Source organism: Panthera tigris, chromosome A3, assembly GCF_018350195.1.
Source record: "Panthera tigris isolate Pti1 chromosome A3, P.tigris_Pti1_mat1.1, whole genome shotgun sequence".
Classification (NCBI taxonomy): Eukaryota; Metazoa; Chordata; class Mammalia; order Carnivora; family Felidae; genus Panthera; species Panthera tigris.
In genome coordinates this window covers 58,678,208-58,693,979 of record NC_056662.1, presented here as the reverse complement: position 1 = coordinate 58,693,979, position 15,772 = coordinate 58,678,208, and the positions used below count along the sequence as shown (strand labels likewise).

The 15,772-nt window shown below is 40.5% G+C and overlaps 1 protein-coding gene across 1 annotated transcript in view; it reads left to right on the top strand.

Moving 5' to 3' along the window:
• Positions 1-15,772, top strand: part of NPAS2 (neuronal PAS domain protein 2) — a 194,063-nt gene that overhangs the window by 117,073 nt on the left and 61,218 nt on the right. Inside the window, exon 6 of the mRNA XM_042981167.1 lies at positions 12,973-13,121. Coding sequence (XP_042837101.1) covers positions 12,973-13,121 — 149 coding nt within the window. The remainder of the gene's footprint in view (positions 1-12,972; positions 13,122-15,772) is intronic.

Sequence of the window (15,772 nt, the reverse complement as noted above, 5' to 3'; positions counted from 1 at the left end):
ACAACACGTGACTGGGTTCCAGGGTGAGCGTCATGGACAAGAGAGTCAGTGGGGAGCTGTGTGTCCTCTTACTCCCTGACCTTGGAAGTCAGGCAGTTCCCTTGTGCTACATTCTGTTCCCTTAGACACAAGTCACTGAGGCCAGCCAGCCCACACTCAACGGGAGGGGAATTAGAACTCACCTTTTAATGGGGGGAGTGAGTTTCAGACAATTTTTAATTCTACAGCTTGAAATCACCTTATCAGTGTCCTCACTATTCTGTAAGAGGAAGCCAAGGTCCATGGAGGTGGAAATACCTTGTCCACTCTCTCTCACGGCATAGGTAGCAGAACCAGGATGAGGACTCCTATCTTCTGGTTACTGGTCTAAGGTTCCTCCGGCTAAGCTGTATCATCCCGGTTCTCTGCTACCCCACCACTCTTCAACTTCCAGGGGTAGCTGTAAGTGTGAAAACAATATACTTCATAAAATGTCTTTAGCTCCTCACCATGGAGACCCTCTATGGGAAAAAGCCGTTCTTCATGGAACTACATACTTCCAGACTTACTGCATACTTCATGGAACTTCATGGAGTTCCAGCAAGGGAAGCCCACTGGTGCTTCCGTCACCAGTTCTGGCCACTGCTGTCCAACTGTATTGGGTAGCGTTTGATTTTTTCAGTTTTTATTTCATGTGGCCAACTGCATGTGATTCAGAGAGCATCTTCGATTTTCCCTCATCAGCATGTTCTATCTACTCAGTTAATAAAACTAGACTTACTGGGGCTAATTTAAAAGATGGATACCTTGGGATTAAACATCAGGAAGAGATCCTAGTATGGAAGTATGTCAGGTGTTAAGGATAGTTTCTCACTGGATGCTGGAGAGGTGTAAGCAGCAGGTGCCACCAGCCAGACCTGTCTGCACATGAAGTAGATTAAAAGGAAGAGTCCACTCATTATAGTAATTTTTTCCCCTTTTCCACTGATTTGATCTTTATTCCTGATCTAGCTCACCAATCAGGAGTTCTGATACAGTGATTTTTAATTTCTTCCCCTTAGGGAAACACAGGATTTTTGGTGACATATAAAATGCACCTGCATCACTGTCATGTGCCCTTGTGAATTTAGAGAGGACTGAGTACACATTCACCTACATGCTCAAACTCCCCATTCCTGCCATGGGGGCCTCCCTAGAAGGATGGGAGATGAGCATCTTTCTTCTTGGTCTATGCCACAGGTTTCTCAGAAGGACCTGATCCCCATCTCAGCTATAGCTATGCCTCTTGAGTAGTTGAGTGTAAAGCCCAGTCTTGCACACTAAGTGTGCACACCCTGTGATCATCTCCTCACCAAGAAGAAAAGGAGAGAAGCATTGAGTATGGTTTATATAATATGCATCTGTTTCATGAAATCCCCCAATAAAAGGGCATTCAAGGTACCACTTATTGGAGAAATACAAGAGGGGTGTGTTTGTGTGTGTACATGTGCATATATGCTCAACCCCCCTCCACAACACTTGACCTTGGAACCATGGTCCTATCCCACCTCCCTTTGTGTAATACCTCTCCTTCCTTGAGTCCCCCTGATATACCATAAGCACTGTCATCTTATAAGAATGCCAGTGGCTGTGTTAAATCTCACTTAGATCCTGAAATGCAAGTACAACCCTCCTGTGGAATTCCAGAGCTCTGGGAGCCTACACCTCTGCCTCTCACCCCATGTGCCCTAGCTAGACCAGTATGGGTACCCAAATTTATCCTCAGTCAGTAGGGAGAGTAGTTTTATTGGCTTAATAAACTCCATGTTGATATGCAGTATAGTTTCCTTTTGATACTTTTTAAATGCTAGATCACATCAAAGTGATACACTCATGCCAAGGGAAGGACCTACCCAATTAATCTGTAATCCTCCTTGTTTTCCAAAAGCCACCCAGAAATATGTTGCCTTAAGAGTCTATTATTACTATTGTCCAGCTCTCCCCTATATACTTTCCTGCAAAAGAATCTTCTTTACAGACCCTGCCGTCAGGACTTCAGATTCTATGTTCCCACCTTTTGATTTCTATGGATCTTTTACATACTCACTAAAAAAAAGTATGAAAAGATATGTGGACATTCTGAACTGGGTAAGATGGAGTCAGCCTACTCCATCCTGTCCACCACACTGAATACAGTTCTAAAACCTTGGCAAAATGTATGTAACAGCTAATTGAGGACCCTGAAAGTATGTAGTAGGAGGCAGATTGGAAAAGTATCAAAATTTGAAGTACTACTGAACTGGCATTTTCTTCCCTCTAGTACCCCCTAGCCTAGACTCAATGCAGCCAAAACCCAGAAGTGGGCATCTGTGCTGACAAAGAGAGGACACAGAGAAGCCCTCTACATGCAGGACAGGATCAGGGTCTCTAATGCTCAGATTGAGTGAGGGGAAATCTGCCCTGTTTTGTTTTTTTCTCCATATCCTTGTACCCTGTAAGCAATCCTGTGATAGCAGCAGCAACAGTAGCAACAGCAACAACAACATGGGCCCATAGGAAACTTAAAATGTCGAGGGAAAGGAATCTATCTTTCTGAGCAGAGGAACTATATTCTGAGAGGGTGGGATGAAACCCTGTTGTTTTTTTCTTCCTTTCTATTTTCCTACTGCATGGCCCCAAATGAAGGTGCACATGTAGGAAGTGTGAGGCAAAGCAGAATAAAGCAAAGAACCAGCTTTCTGGCCAGAGGAACTAAAAGGGAGCCTTGGGAACCAAAAAGTACTGGGAAGAGATATGAGAGGAAGGAGCTCAGGAAAGTGAACATATAAAGAAGGTTATGAGATCCTGAGCTCCCCACCAATCTGAATATGCATGGGTCTGACCTTAAGTAGTATACCGTAGACTTTCAGACTGAACCGCAGGATAGACCACCACCCGACATCCAAGACCAGCCACATGGGATAAATCTAGATAGCACCATGAATTTCTTATCAGAAACTATGGAAGCCATCTATCTAGTAGTGACACAATATTTTTTAAAAGTTTAAAGGAAAGAACCATTAGCCCAGAATTCTATGTCCAATAAAAATATCCTTCAGAGATGAAGGTAAGTGAAGACATTCTCAAGTTAAAAAAAGCAAAACAAAACAAGACAAAAAAACTAAGAAAGTTTCTTATCAACAGACCTTCTCTGAAAGAATTGCTGAAGGAAGCTGTTATAACAGAAAGGAAATGATACCAGATAGAAACTTGGAGTATGAGATATAAAGGAAGAAGAGAAATGGTAAATATCTGGCTACATAGAATAAATAGTCTGACATTTGGGGGAAAACAACATAATCTGATCTGATTCACTGTATGTAGATGTAGGGCACAAGATGACTACATCATAAAGGAAGGGAGTATATAGAGAACTATATGGAAAAAAGTTTCTACATTCCACTTTAAATGGTAAAATATTATAAGTAGGTTCTGAAAAGATAACTTTTATATTATAATCCAAAGAGTAATTACTGAGCACTATACAAGGAACTATAGTAAATAAAAATATAATAGATAAATTAAAATGAAATACTAAAAATGTTTAAACAACCCAAAAGAAAACAGGATAGAAGAAATAGAAACAACAAAAAAAATGAAAAAAAAAACCAGAAAACAGATGGCAAAATGATATACCTAAATCCAAACTTATAATTATATTAAATGTAAATGGTCTAAACATGCCAACTAAGAAAGATTGTCAGAATGAATTTTTCTAATGACTTAACTATATGCTGTCCACAAGGTATTCACTTCAAATATGATGATATAAGTAGGTTCAAAGTAAAACTGTGGAAAATGATATACCACAAAACATTAATAAATTAATAAATTAATTCATTAATAAATTAATAAATTAATAAAAAGAAAGCCAGAGTGACTATATTAATATAAAATAAAGCAGATTGCACAGCAAAGAAAATTTCCAGGAATAGTGACAGTACATAATACTAGTCAATTTACCAAGAACACATAGCAATTCTAAATGTGTATACACCTAACAACTGAGCTTCAAAATACATGAAGCACAACCTAAAGAAGTTTACTGAATCTTTAATATGCTTATCTCAGGAATAGAACTAGTAGAGAGAAAGTCAGCAAGGTTATAGAAGAATTTAAAAACACCAAAACACCATTGACATTTATAGAATACTCCACCTACCAATAGCAGAATACACACTGTTTTCAAGTACCCATTGAACATTCCCTAACCAAATTCTGCTTTATAAAATAAATGTAAACAAGTCTAAATGAACCGAAAGTAAATTGCAAACAGAAAGATGGCAGGAACAATATCTCTAAAACTTGGAAGTTAAACAGTTTGGCTCCTAAGTAATTCAAAGGTTAAAGGGAAGTCTCAAAGAATTTTAGAACTGAACAAAAATAAAAAATACAACATACCCAAACTTGTGGGTTTCAGTGAAAGCAGTGCTTAGAGGGAAATCTCTAGCATTAAATGATTATAGTAGGAAAGAGAAAAGTCTCAAATCAATAACTAAGCTTCCACCTTATGAAACTATAAACAGTAGAGCAAAATAAATTCAAAGCAAAAAGAAGAATGGAAATTATAGATGTGAAAGCAGAAATCAATAAGATTGAAAGCAGAAATATAATAGAGAAAACCCAAAAGGTAACTTTAAAAAAATCAATAAAATTGGTAAGCCTTTTGCAGATATGACCAAAAAAAAAAAAAAGCCACAAATTACCAATAGCAGGACTAAAAAAGGAGATATTATTACACACCCTTCAGACATTTAAAAAGACATTAAAAGACCATAATAGAATACTATAAACAACTGTATCCATGTAAATTTGACAAATTAGATGAGAGGTACCAATTACTCAAAAACCAGAAGCTATCAAAACTCCTACAAGATGAAATAGAAATCTTGAAGTGTCCTATAATTAATAAAGAAATTGAATGTGCAGTTAAAAGTCTTCTGAAAAAAGGAATCTCAGACCCAGATGGTTCCACTGATAACTTCTGCCAAACATTAAAAGAAAAAATATCACCAATTCTACACAGTCCCTTCCAAAAAGTTAAGAGAAGGAAATACTTCCCAACTTATTTATGAGACAAGCATTACCCAGAAAAAAAATAGTACAAGAAAAGAAAACTACAGACCAATATCCTTCATAAACACAGATGTAAAAATCCTCAATAAAACTTTAGCAAGTTGTATATGTGTGTGTGTGACATATACATCATGTACACATATATATAAACTACATCATGACCAAGTGGAGTTTTATCCAAGGATTGCAAGGCTGTTCAGTATTCAAAAACCAGTCATTATAATCCACCAAGTTAGCAAGCTAAAGAAGAAAAACCAAAACCACATGATCATATTACATGAATACAGGGTTTTGACAGGGGTTTGACAGAATTCAACTTTTATTTATGATATAAACTCAGCGAACTAGGAATAGGAGAGAATTTCCCTAAACTGGATAAAGGGCATTTGCATAAAACCATTAGCTGATATACTTATTGGCAAAAGACTGAACATATTCCCCCTAAGGTGGGGAATAAGACAAAGGTATCTGCTGTCATCACTCCTATTCAATATCATAGAGCAGTAAGACAGAAAAAGAAAGCAAAGTCATGTTGATTGGAAAAAAGGAAATAATACCTATTCAAAGATACCATGTTTGTATATATAGAACATCCCAAGAGATTTATCAAAACAAAGAAATATAAAACTCCTATAATTAATAAATAAATTTAGTAAGTTGACAGGATACACAAGGTCAGCACACAAATCATCTTTCTGTCGGCTAGCACTGAACTATTAGAAACTAATATTAAAAATACCATGCCACTTGCAATCAATCCAAAAGAATGAAATAGTTAGGTATAAATTTATATATGGGATATATGTGTGAAAATTGCAAAATGCTCATGATAGAAATCAGGGAAAACCTAAATAAATAGAAAAATATATTGTGTTTATGACTAGAAGACTCAAAAGAGTAAAAATGCAAAATTTCCACAAATTGGTCCATAGATTTAAAGCAATTTCAATCAAGGGGTGCCTGTGTGGCTCAGTCAGTTGGGCGTCTGACTTTGGCTCAGGTCATGATCTCGCAGTTTGTGAGTTCGAGCCCCGCGTCGGGCTCTGTGCTGACAGCTCAGAGCCTGGAGCCTGCTTCAGATTCTGTGTCTCCCTCCCTCTCTGCCCCTCCCACATTCGTGCTCTGTCTGTCTCTCTCAAAAATAAGTAAACATTAAAAAAATTGAAAGCAATTTCAATCAAAATCCTGGTAGAACTCTGTAGATATAGACAAGTTGATTATAAATTATAATGGAAAGACAGAGAAGCTAGAATAGTCAAAATAATTTTGAAAAAGAAGAATAAAGTTGGAGGAATCACATGATCCAATTTTAAGGCTTATTATAAAACTACAGTAATTGAGACAGCATGGCATTGTGGAGGAATAGATCCATAGTCAATGAGACAGAATAGAGAGTATAGAGAACCCAGAAATTGACCTACATAAATATGACCAACTGATTTTTTTTACAAAGGTGCAACAATAATCCCATGTAGGAATGTTTTGTCTTCAATGGTGCTGGAACTATTGGACATCCATATACAACAAATAAACTTCAACCTAAACCTTATAGGTTATAAAAATAACTAACTCAAAATGGATTGTGAAATGTGGAATGTGTAAAACTCCTGGAAAAAAAAACCACAGGAGTAAATTTCTGGTCTGAGGTTGGGCAGAGGGTTCCCAGACCTGACAACAAAAGCACAATCCACAAAAGGAAAAAAATTGCTAACTTGGACTTCATCAAAATGAGAAACTTTGTGAAAGACACCATTAAGAGAAGAAAAAGGTGAGCAGTGAGAAAATACGGACAAATCATATGTCGGACAAAGGACTTGTGTCGGAATATATAAAGGATGCTTAACACTCAACAGTAAGGATATAAAAGGCCCAGTTTAAAAATGAGCAGAATGCCTGGGTGGTCAGTCAGTTAAGCTTCTGACTTCAACTCAGGTCATGATCTCATGGTTCATGAGTTCAAGTCCCACATCAGGCTCTCTGCTGTCAGTGCAGAGCCCTCTTTGGATCTTCTGTCTCCCTTACTCTCTGCTCCTCCCCTGCCCTCTCTCTCTCTCTCTCTCTCTCTCTCTCTCTCTCTCTCTCTCTCTCAAAAATAAATAAACATTAAAAAATTTTAAAAATTGGCAAAAGATATGAACAAATGCTTCACCAAAGAAGATATAAGATGGCAAAAAAATGTACATGAAAAGATGTAGAACATCATTAGCCATTAGATAAATGCAAATTTAAGCCCCAGTGAGATAATACTGCACATGTCTTAGATTAGGTAAATTTTAAAGTACTGACAATACTAACTCCCCTTAAGGACATAGAACATCTGGTTCACTCCTATAGGACTGGTGAGAGGTAGGATGGTAGGGCCACTCTGGAAAACAGTTTGGCAGTTTACTATGAAGTTGCACATACAATTTCCATATGATCCAGGTTACTTTCTTCAGAGGGCTAAAACCTTGTGTTCACACAAAAACCTGTACACAAATGCATACAACAGCTCTCTTCATAATCACCAAAAGTGGGAAGCAACCTGAATTTCCTTTGCAGGTAAATGGATAAACCAGCTGTGGGACATCCATACAATAAAAAAGTGCTCAGCACTAAGAAGGGGCAAGGTACTGATAGGCACCATGACTTGAATGAATTTAAAGGCATTCTGTGGGTAGAAGAAGCCAGGCTCAGGGGTTACATGCTGTATGATTGTATCTCTATGACATTTTCCACAAGGGAGCATAGTGATGGAACACAGAACAAGGCTTGCCATTGGTTAACAGGCATGGAGAGAATGAAGGAGCTTTAGAGGGAACTCTTCTGTCTCTGGGTCATGATGATGGTTACATGAATTTATACACATGCAAAAATTTATAGAACTGTGCCCAAAAGAAAATGTTTACCGTATGTTCATTTTAAGAGTAATAATCTTAAAGATATGTATCATCAGTGTTACTTTCTCATAGACAAATGAAATTCAGGTGAAATTCCTTTGCCTCTGACCCCCACATTCTCCCCCATGCTCCACATAGTGGGTCTGGTTAGTGCCCAATTCAGGGAGCAGAGTCCCTAGCCATGTAGGGCACAGTAATGTGGCTGACCAGCCTCACCTCTCCTTCCTGTCTCTGCTCACTTCCCCCTGAGCTGGGGTCCCTTTCCCCCTTTCCCCAGTTTCTTAACCATTTCCCTCCCCCAGACTGTCCATCAGTACCCTGTCCTGGATTCATCCAAAAGCCAAGACCAGATTGCCTGTACTGGCATTTGAGACTGTGGTTGACCTCACTCTTCTTGTCCTCTCTCTCACTTTACTTTCTCACATGTCCCCAACTGTCCTGTCAAACCTGGCCAGTCAGCTCTTCCTGGGCTGTCTTCCCACCGCCTGCCTGCCCACCCCTCAAGGCCACCTTGCATGCAGCCCCTTCCCTGAGGGCTCCCCTCACCGCCTCACAGGGCTGATCTCCTTCCTTTGTGAACTCCCTTGGCAATTTGTCTAAACTTGTCACCTAGCCCTTATCATGTTGTACCTGATGTGTGAAATCCATCTCTTCCTCTAGACTCTAAGCTTCTTTTAGTTGGCTGTTTTTAGTTGTTTTTCTGCAGCATTCTTCCCTGAACACAAATACCATTATCCTATTAGCATGAAATGCCATTTTTCTGCAGAATGTGTTTTGTTTCTGTGCTATAACCTCAAGCAGCCAGAATTCGTCACTCTTAGTCCTGTGCTTCCAGAGCACTGGTACAAAGCTCCATAACACATACCTTCACGGTGGTTCTGGAGGGAGTTGTGGAAGGGAACAGGAGAGTGCAGCGCTTCACGGCATGGGCATCCAAGCCAGCCTGCTCCACCACTGCCTACTGATGTGACTTCAGTGAGTCACACAACCTCTCAGTGCCTCAGCTGCTTCATCTGTGAAATGGGGATAATAGTATCTATCTTAAAGGGTCATCATGAGGATTAATATATGTGAAGCACTTAAAATAGTGCCTGTTACATAGTAAGTACCCAGCAAAGGTTATCTGTGTAACCAATATCCCTTGAGGGACACTAGGAAATATAACTTGGGGGCTTTTTGAGCCCTTCATTCAAACCAAAGGGTCAGGTTTGTATTAATGTATATTTAACACACACACACACACACACACACACACACACACACACCCCTTCCCTTCCAGCCTTTCTCTCTCCCCCTCTCTCTGTCTCTCTTTCTCTCCCTCTCCCTCTCCTCTCTCTTAAATCCAATATGAAGAGAAACACCCCAACTGAAAAATGGGCAGAAGATTTGAACAGACATTTTACAAAAAAAAATATATGAAACAACAGTAAGCATGTGAAAGGGTGTCCAACATCATTAGTCATCAGAAAAATGCAACCTAAAACCACAATGGGGAAACATTACAATGCCTAAAGGAAGAAGAGACAGACAATACCACATGTTGACAGGCATGTGAAGCATAAATTGCTGGTGGAAATGCAGGCACAGTACAGCCACTTGGCATAACAATATGGCGGTATCTTATAACAGTGAACCAGTAAACGTATATATATTTACAATAGGAATTAGCAATTTCACACCTATGTATTTACCCAAGAGAAATGTGTGCCTATGTCTACACAAAGACATGGATGTGACTGCTCACAGCAGCATTCTTCTCAATACCCCTGAACTGGAAACAACCCAATGGAATACTAGTCAGCCATCAAAAGGAATGAAATATTAATGTATGCAACAACATGGATGGATCTCAAAAACTTAATGCTCCATGTACGTTAGAGACTATATGCTGTCTGATTCTATTTGTATGAAATTCTAAACATGGCAAAACTAAACTGACAACAGCAGTGGCTTCCTGTGGCTGTCATCAAGGGGGACATCAGCAAGTTGGAGGAGAATACCTTTCAGGATGAGGGAACCATTCTGTCTCTGGGTTTCGGTGGTGGTTACACAATTACCAAACTTCATCAAACCAGACACTTAAAATGGGTGAATTTTGTTGAATGTAAATAATGATGTAAAAAAGAAAAAACAAACCCAGAGGCTGATTAAGTGTCTTTCAGCTGGTTGCGCCAGTGCCTTATGTGTGGTGTCTCGGGGCCTGCCAAGCTGACTTCCTTATTGGAAATAAGGTCATTCGAGGCTCATTTTCTTTCTCTTGCCTCAGAGCTGCAGATCCAGCTGACATTGACCGATTTCCAGTGGGCACCATAGTGTGTCCCAGGCGGAGGCTGACGGAAACAAGCTTGTGTTTCTGTCACTAATGATATAAGCCTTCATCGTATTCTCTGCCAGGCCATGTTGGTTGTCATTACACCCATTGAAGAAGAGAACAGAGTAATAATGAGCTGGGTGTTATCGGCTCACAAATAATTTATAATGGGCAAACTAGGACAGGAACAGAGCTTTTTTTGGCTAAGGAGGCTGCATGTCACTCTTAAAATCTAGGCCAAAAAATTATTTATAATGCATAGACAGTCACTCAGAAAGTTGAAAGGTTCCTTTCTTCTCTCCCATGTGTTTGAACATTAGGCTTTTTACCCTAGACTAGCAAAAGGCACCTTAGGTTCTTCCTTGGACACCTGCATTCGGTCTGCAACTCTGAGAACACATGTGAGGGCAGTTACTTGGTTAGGAATGAGGCCTTTGTAGAAACCCCTATCCAAGGATAGGAATGAGGGAAAAGTCAGGAAAAGGAAGAGATCCTTACATATGGGTAGTGACCACACACTTGAGAAGTGAGCTTTAAAGAATTGCCTCAGGTGTTATCAGAAAGGAGCCCAAACCAAGATATTGTCAGCAAAGGATGGTTTGTAAACAGGTGTGTTGAAATAAAGGCAGGTCATGTGTCCTCAGGCAGAGGCAGAGTGGTAATGGCCATCGTGGCATCTAAGAAAAGGATATTTTCATCATGTCCCTGTGTTTACAAGGGCTGTTTGGGAAGGCAGAATCATTATTGACATTGATACCTGTAGATGTGGATACCTACCCCAAGGGAGGCCAGTTGCCCTGATGGGAACTTGCTGAATCGTCACAAGCTACCAGCACCCAGTCCTGACTTCATGCTGGCCAACAGCCTCCTGATAAGTGATCAGCCGTCCTGGGCACCTTGATGCCAGACCCCAGGGTACGTAGAGCAAGTAGACCATGTTTAACGGGCCCTGCCACTGTGGCTCCCACTCTCTCAGGGAGCCAACTTTGTGGAACAAGCCCACCCTGGGTGAGTTGAAGAAGGTTGGTCAGCTCTCCCAGCTCTGGCTCACCTTTGACTAAGGTGACTGTTGATGAGGAGCTAGTCCCGCGGGGCTGAGATCCAGCCCCTGGGTCTGTGGCATGTCATTAAAGATCAAGTCTTGGGGCGCCTGGGTGGCTCAGTCGGTTAAGCATCCGACTTCAGCTCAGGTCACGATCTCGCGGTCCATGAGTTCGAGCCCCGCGTCGGGCTCTGGGCTGATGGCTCAGAGCCTGGAGCCTGCTTCCGATTCTGTGTCTCCCTCTCTCTCTGCCCCTCCCCCGTTCATGCTCTGTCTCTCTCTGTCTCAAAAATAAATAAAACGTTAAAAAAAAAATTTTAAAGATCAAGTCTTCTAGAGCAGTGCTGTTTCCCAGACCTCCTCAGGGTGAGGGCAGGCTTCCTATGGCACGTGCTCCTTGTTTAGCCATCTAGGAGAGTGGCCCCTAGAGCCATGTTTTCCTCTTCCAGTTCCTGAGGTTCCCAGGCCTCCTCAGAGGTCCCCTCCTCTCAAGCCGAAGGACTCTACTTTGTTCTCTGTATAGATTGTGCAGTGTAGCATGTCATTTTTTAAATAGATTTTATTGTTTTTGGAGCAGTTGTTCACAGAAAGAGTGGAGAAAAATAGAGCAGAAGATACAGAGGTTTCCCATATATCCCCCATCCCTACATATGGACAGCCTCCCTGTTATCAGCATCCCCCACCAGAGTGCTACATTTGTTCCAATGGATGAACCTTACGTCGACACATCATTATCACCCAGAGTCCACAGATTACATTAGCGCTCTTGGTGTTGTACGTTCTGTGGGTTTGGACAAATGTATAATGATGAGGATCCACCATTATAATGTCATACAGAGTAGTTTTGCTGCCCTAAGGTCCTCTGTGTTCCACCTATTCATCCATCCCCACCTCAACCCCTGGCAGCCACTGATCTTTTTACTGTCTCCATAGTTTTGCCTTTTCCAGAATGTCATATAGTTGGAATCATACAGTATGTAGCCTTTTCAGATTGGCTTCTTCCACTTAGTGATATTCATTTAAGGCTCCTCTATGTCATCTTTAAAAGGGTTTATCTGCTCTCAGCAGCTTGACAGCCATATGCGTTCTCTGTCACACGTTGGCCCTGGGTCGAGCATGGCTTGCAGACGGTTATGCTTCGTCTCCCCAACAGGATGACGAGTTCTGGGGCAGAGGCCAGGACATATGCCCTGTGTGGCACTGGCTCCCTGCCAGACACTCAGGGAATTTGGTTTGCCCTTGGAACTCAGTGCCAAGGGCTGGGTGCTCTGGGTTGGAGGGGCTATAGTTAAAGCCTAAGGAAGGGCTATCAGAGCAAAACCCTCTGGGCTGCAGCCATGTACACAGCATGTCATTTGCTCTCTGAAGGTTAAAGCTCCATGAAGTCAGAGTGAGCAGCATCTGGCAACAGAGCTAATCTGTGTAAGATTTCGCATCTGAGTCAGAACTTACTTATTAACACTGTCTGTCTTTGTGGCCAAGAGTCTAGCAAAACATTTTTCTGTCCCCATTAGTCAACGCGAAAATGTGGCAAATGTTTCTTTCCCTGAAAGGGTTCTGATCAGATGATCACAACAGAACACACTCTGATAGAAAATACTTCTATTTCATAATAAAGCCTTTATGATGTGGAATGTTCTAGTAACCTGTGTGTTCTGTGCTTACAGAGCTTCTCGAAACAAGTCTGAGAAGAAGCGTCGGGACCAGTTCAATGTTCTCATCAAAGAGCTTAGCTCCATGCTCCCTGGCAACACGCGGAAAATGGACAAAACCACCGTGCTGGAAAAGGTCATTGGATTTTTACAGAAACACAATGGTAAAGGTTATGCCTCTCTCCATTTTTATCCCATTCCTGTCCTTTCATTTGACGATGACTTCATCAAGCTGGTCTTCTGCTTGGTTTCGGCAAAGCCCGATCTCATCAGTCACAGGCTTCCTCTTGCAAAGGCACTCCACCTTCTTTAATATCCCACCTCCAGCAGGTTTGGGAGAGGACACTTACCTCCCAAATTGCTTTACTAGCCAGAGGAGAGAACCCAGAGCCGCCTCACAGGTAGCACCCAGCCCAAGTGGAGAGGTGTTAACAGTGGGAATGTCTTGATTTAAAAATGGCTGCAGCAAGCATTTTTCATTCAGCCCTGAAGAGATGCAATGCCCAAGAATTCATTTTCCACTGGACGGGAATGTACTGGTTTCTCCAACCACCTCTGCCATGGCCCTGAACTCTTTGGCTTTCTGAACTACACCATGAAAAAAATAGTAATTTATTTACAGTCAAATACTTTTTTTAAAAAAATATAATTCATGTGCCATAAAAGTCACCATTTTAAAGTTTATAATTCAGTGGTTTTAGTCTATTCAAAGGGCTGTGCAACCATTAACACTAATTTTGTCATCCCATAAAGCAGCCACTCCCCATCTCCCCTCCCTCCAAGTCCTGACAACCGCTAACCTACTTTGTCTCTATATATTCTAGGTATTTCGTACAGATGGAATCCTCCAATATGTGGTCTTTTGTTTCTGGCTTCTTTGACTTAGCATCCATAGTTTAGCAAGTGTCAGTAATTTCACTCCACTTTATGGCCAAACAATACCAATTGTATGGATATACCACATTTTGCTTATCCATTTATCAGTTGAGGGTTTTGTGTTGTTTCCACTCTTTGGCTGTTATGAACAATGCTGCTGTCTGTGGACCTACGTGTACAAATTTCTGTGTGGATATATGTTTTCAGTTGTCTTGGATATATATCTAGAATTAGAATTGTTGGGTCCAGTGGTAACTCAGAGAACTGCCAAACTGTTTTCTGCAACAATTTCATACTCTCAGCAGCAGTGTGTGAGGGTGTCAGTTTCTCCACATCCTCACCAACACGATATTGTCTGGTTGTGGGTGTGGGTGTGGGTGTGGTGTGGTGTGTTTATTATAGCCTTCCTAGTGAGTATGAAGCAATATCTCATTATGGTTTTGGTTCGCATTTCCCTAAAGATTAATGATGTTCAGCTTTTCATGAACTTATTGGCCATTTATAGATCCTTCTTTAGAGAAATGTCTATTCAAATCCTTTGTTGATTACTTATCTTTTTTTTAATGTTTTATTATTTATTTTTGAGAGAGAGGGGCAGAGCATGAGCAGGGGAGGGGCAGAGAAAGAGGGAGACACAGAATCTGAAGCAGCTCCAGGCTCTGAGCTGTCAGCACAGAGCCCAACGTGGGGCTCGAACTCATGAACTGTGAGATCATGACCTGAGCCAAAGTTAGACACTTAACCGACTGAGCCACCCAGGCGCCCCTACTTACCTTTTGTAATTGGAGTATTTATCTTTTTTTGTTGGGTCGTAAGAGTTCTTCATATATTCTGGGTACTAGACCCTCATCAGATGTATATAATTTGCAAATTTGCAAACATTTTTCCCATTCCATGGGTTGCCTTTCACTTTCTTACAGATGTCCTTTTACAAAAGTTTCTAAGTTTGAAGTCTAGTTATCTTTTTGTTGTTGTTGGTTTTGTGTGCCTTAGGTATTCTAAGAAATCATTGTCTACGGATATGAACATTTACACCAGCAATGTTTTCTCCTAAGAGTTTATAGTTTTAAACCATAGATAAAGCCTCAAGTATACAAGCTACAGGGTGAGCATTTAAGTATTTGATTCATTTTGAGTTATTTTTTGTATATGGAATAAGATAGGGTGTTGAAATTCATCCTTTTGCATGTAGATATCCAGTTATCCCAGCATTCCTTTCTTTTTTAAAAAAATTTTAACACTTACAGAAAATATACAAATCATAACTGTACAATTGAATTACTTATCACACTGCTTATTAGTGAACACAACTAGGAACCCAGGTCAGTAAATACAAGCTTCCCCAAAAGATGGCCCTTCCTCCCTATCTACCTCTGCTTTCCCCAAAGGTAATCTCTGTTCTGACTTCTAATACTAGAGATTGGCTGTTGGGACCTTATTCAGATGGAATCATACATTATGAACATGATGTTTATGAGGTTAATCTGTGTTCTTCCAGTGTTGTGACTGGTTCATTTTCATTGGTATATGCTATTCTATTATATGAAGTTACCACTTGAATCTGTCCTTGACCTTATGTCTTTCTCAAATAACCTTCTCTCCCTTTTACCTTTTTCCTTTAAACCATTTTACTTCTTAGCACTGACCACCCTGCCCTGCTGCTCACCTATTGATGGTACCAAAAAATTGGAGGAGTTAAGAGGGTTCAGTAGATACTAACAAGCAAAAAGAGCAGAATTCTTTTTTTCCTTAACCATGACACCAAAAATAATAAAGTCAGAAATGTCAGGTTATTGAGGAGATAATTACAGTTCTTCTGTGCTTACAGTGATGCTTCTCTTTCGCTGAACATTTTCCTAGACAAGATGATTTCATGGAAGAGGGCACAGCTAGGACATTAGAAAGTTTCATTATACTTGCTGTTCTTTTATTATTTCTT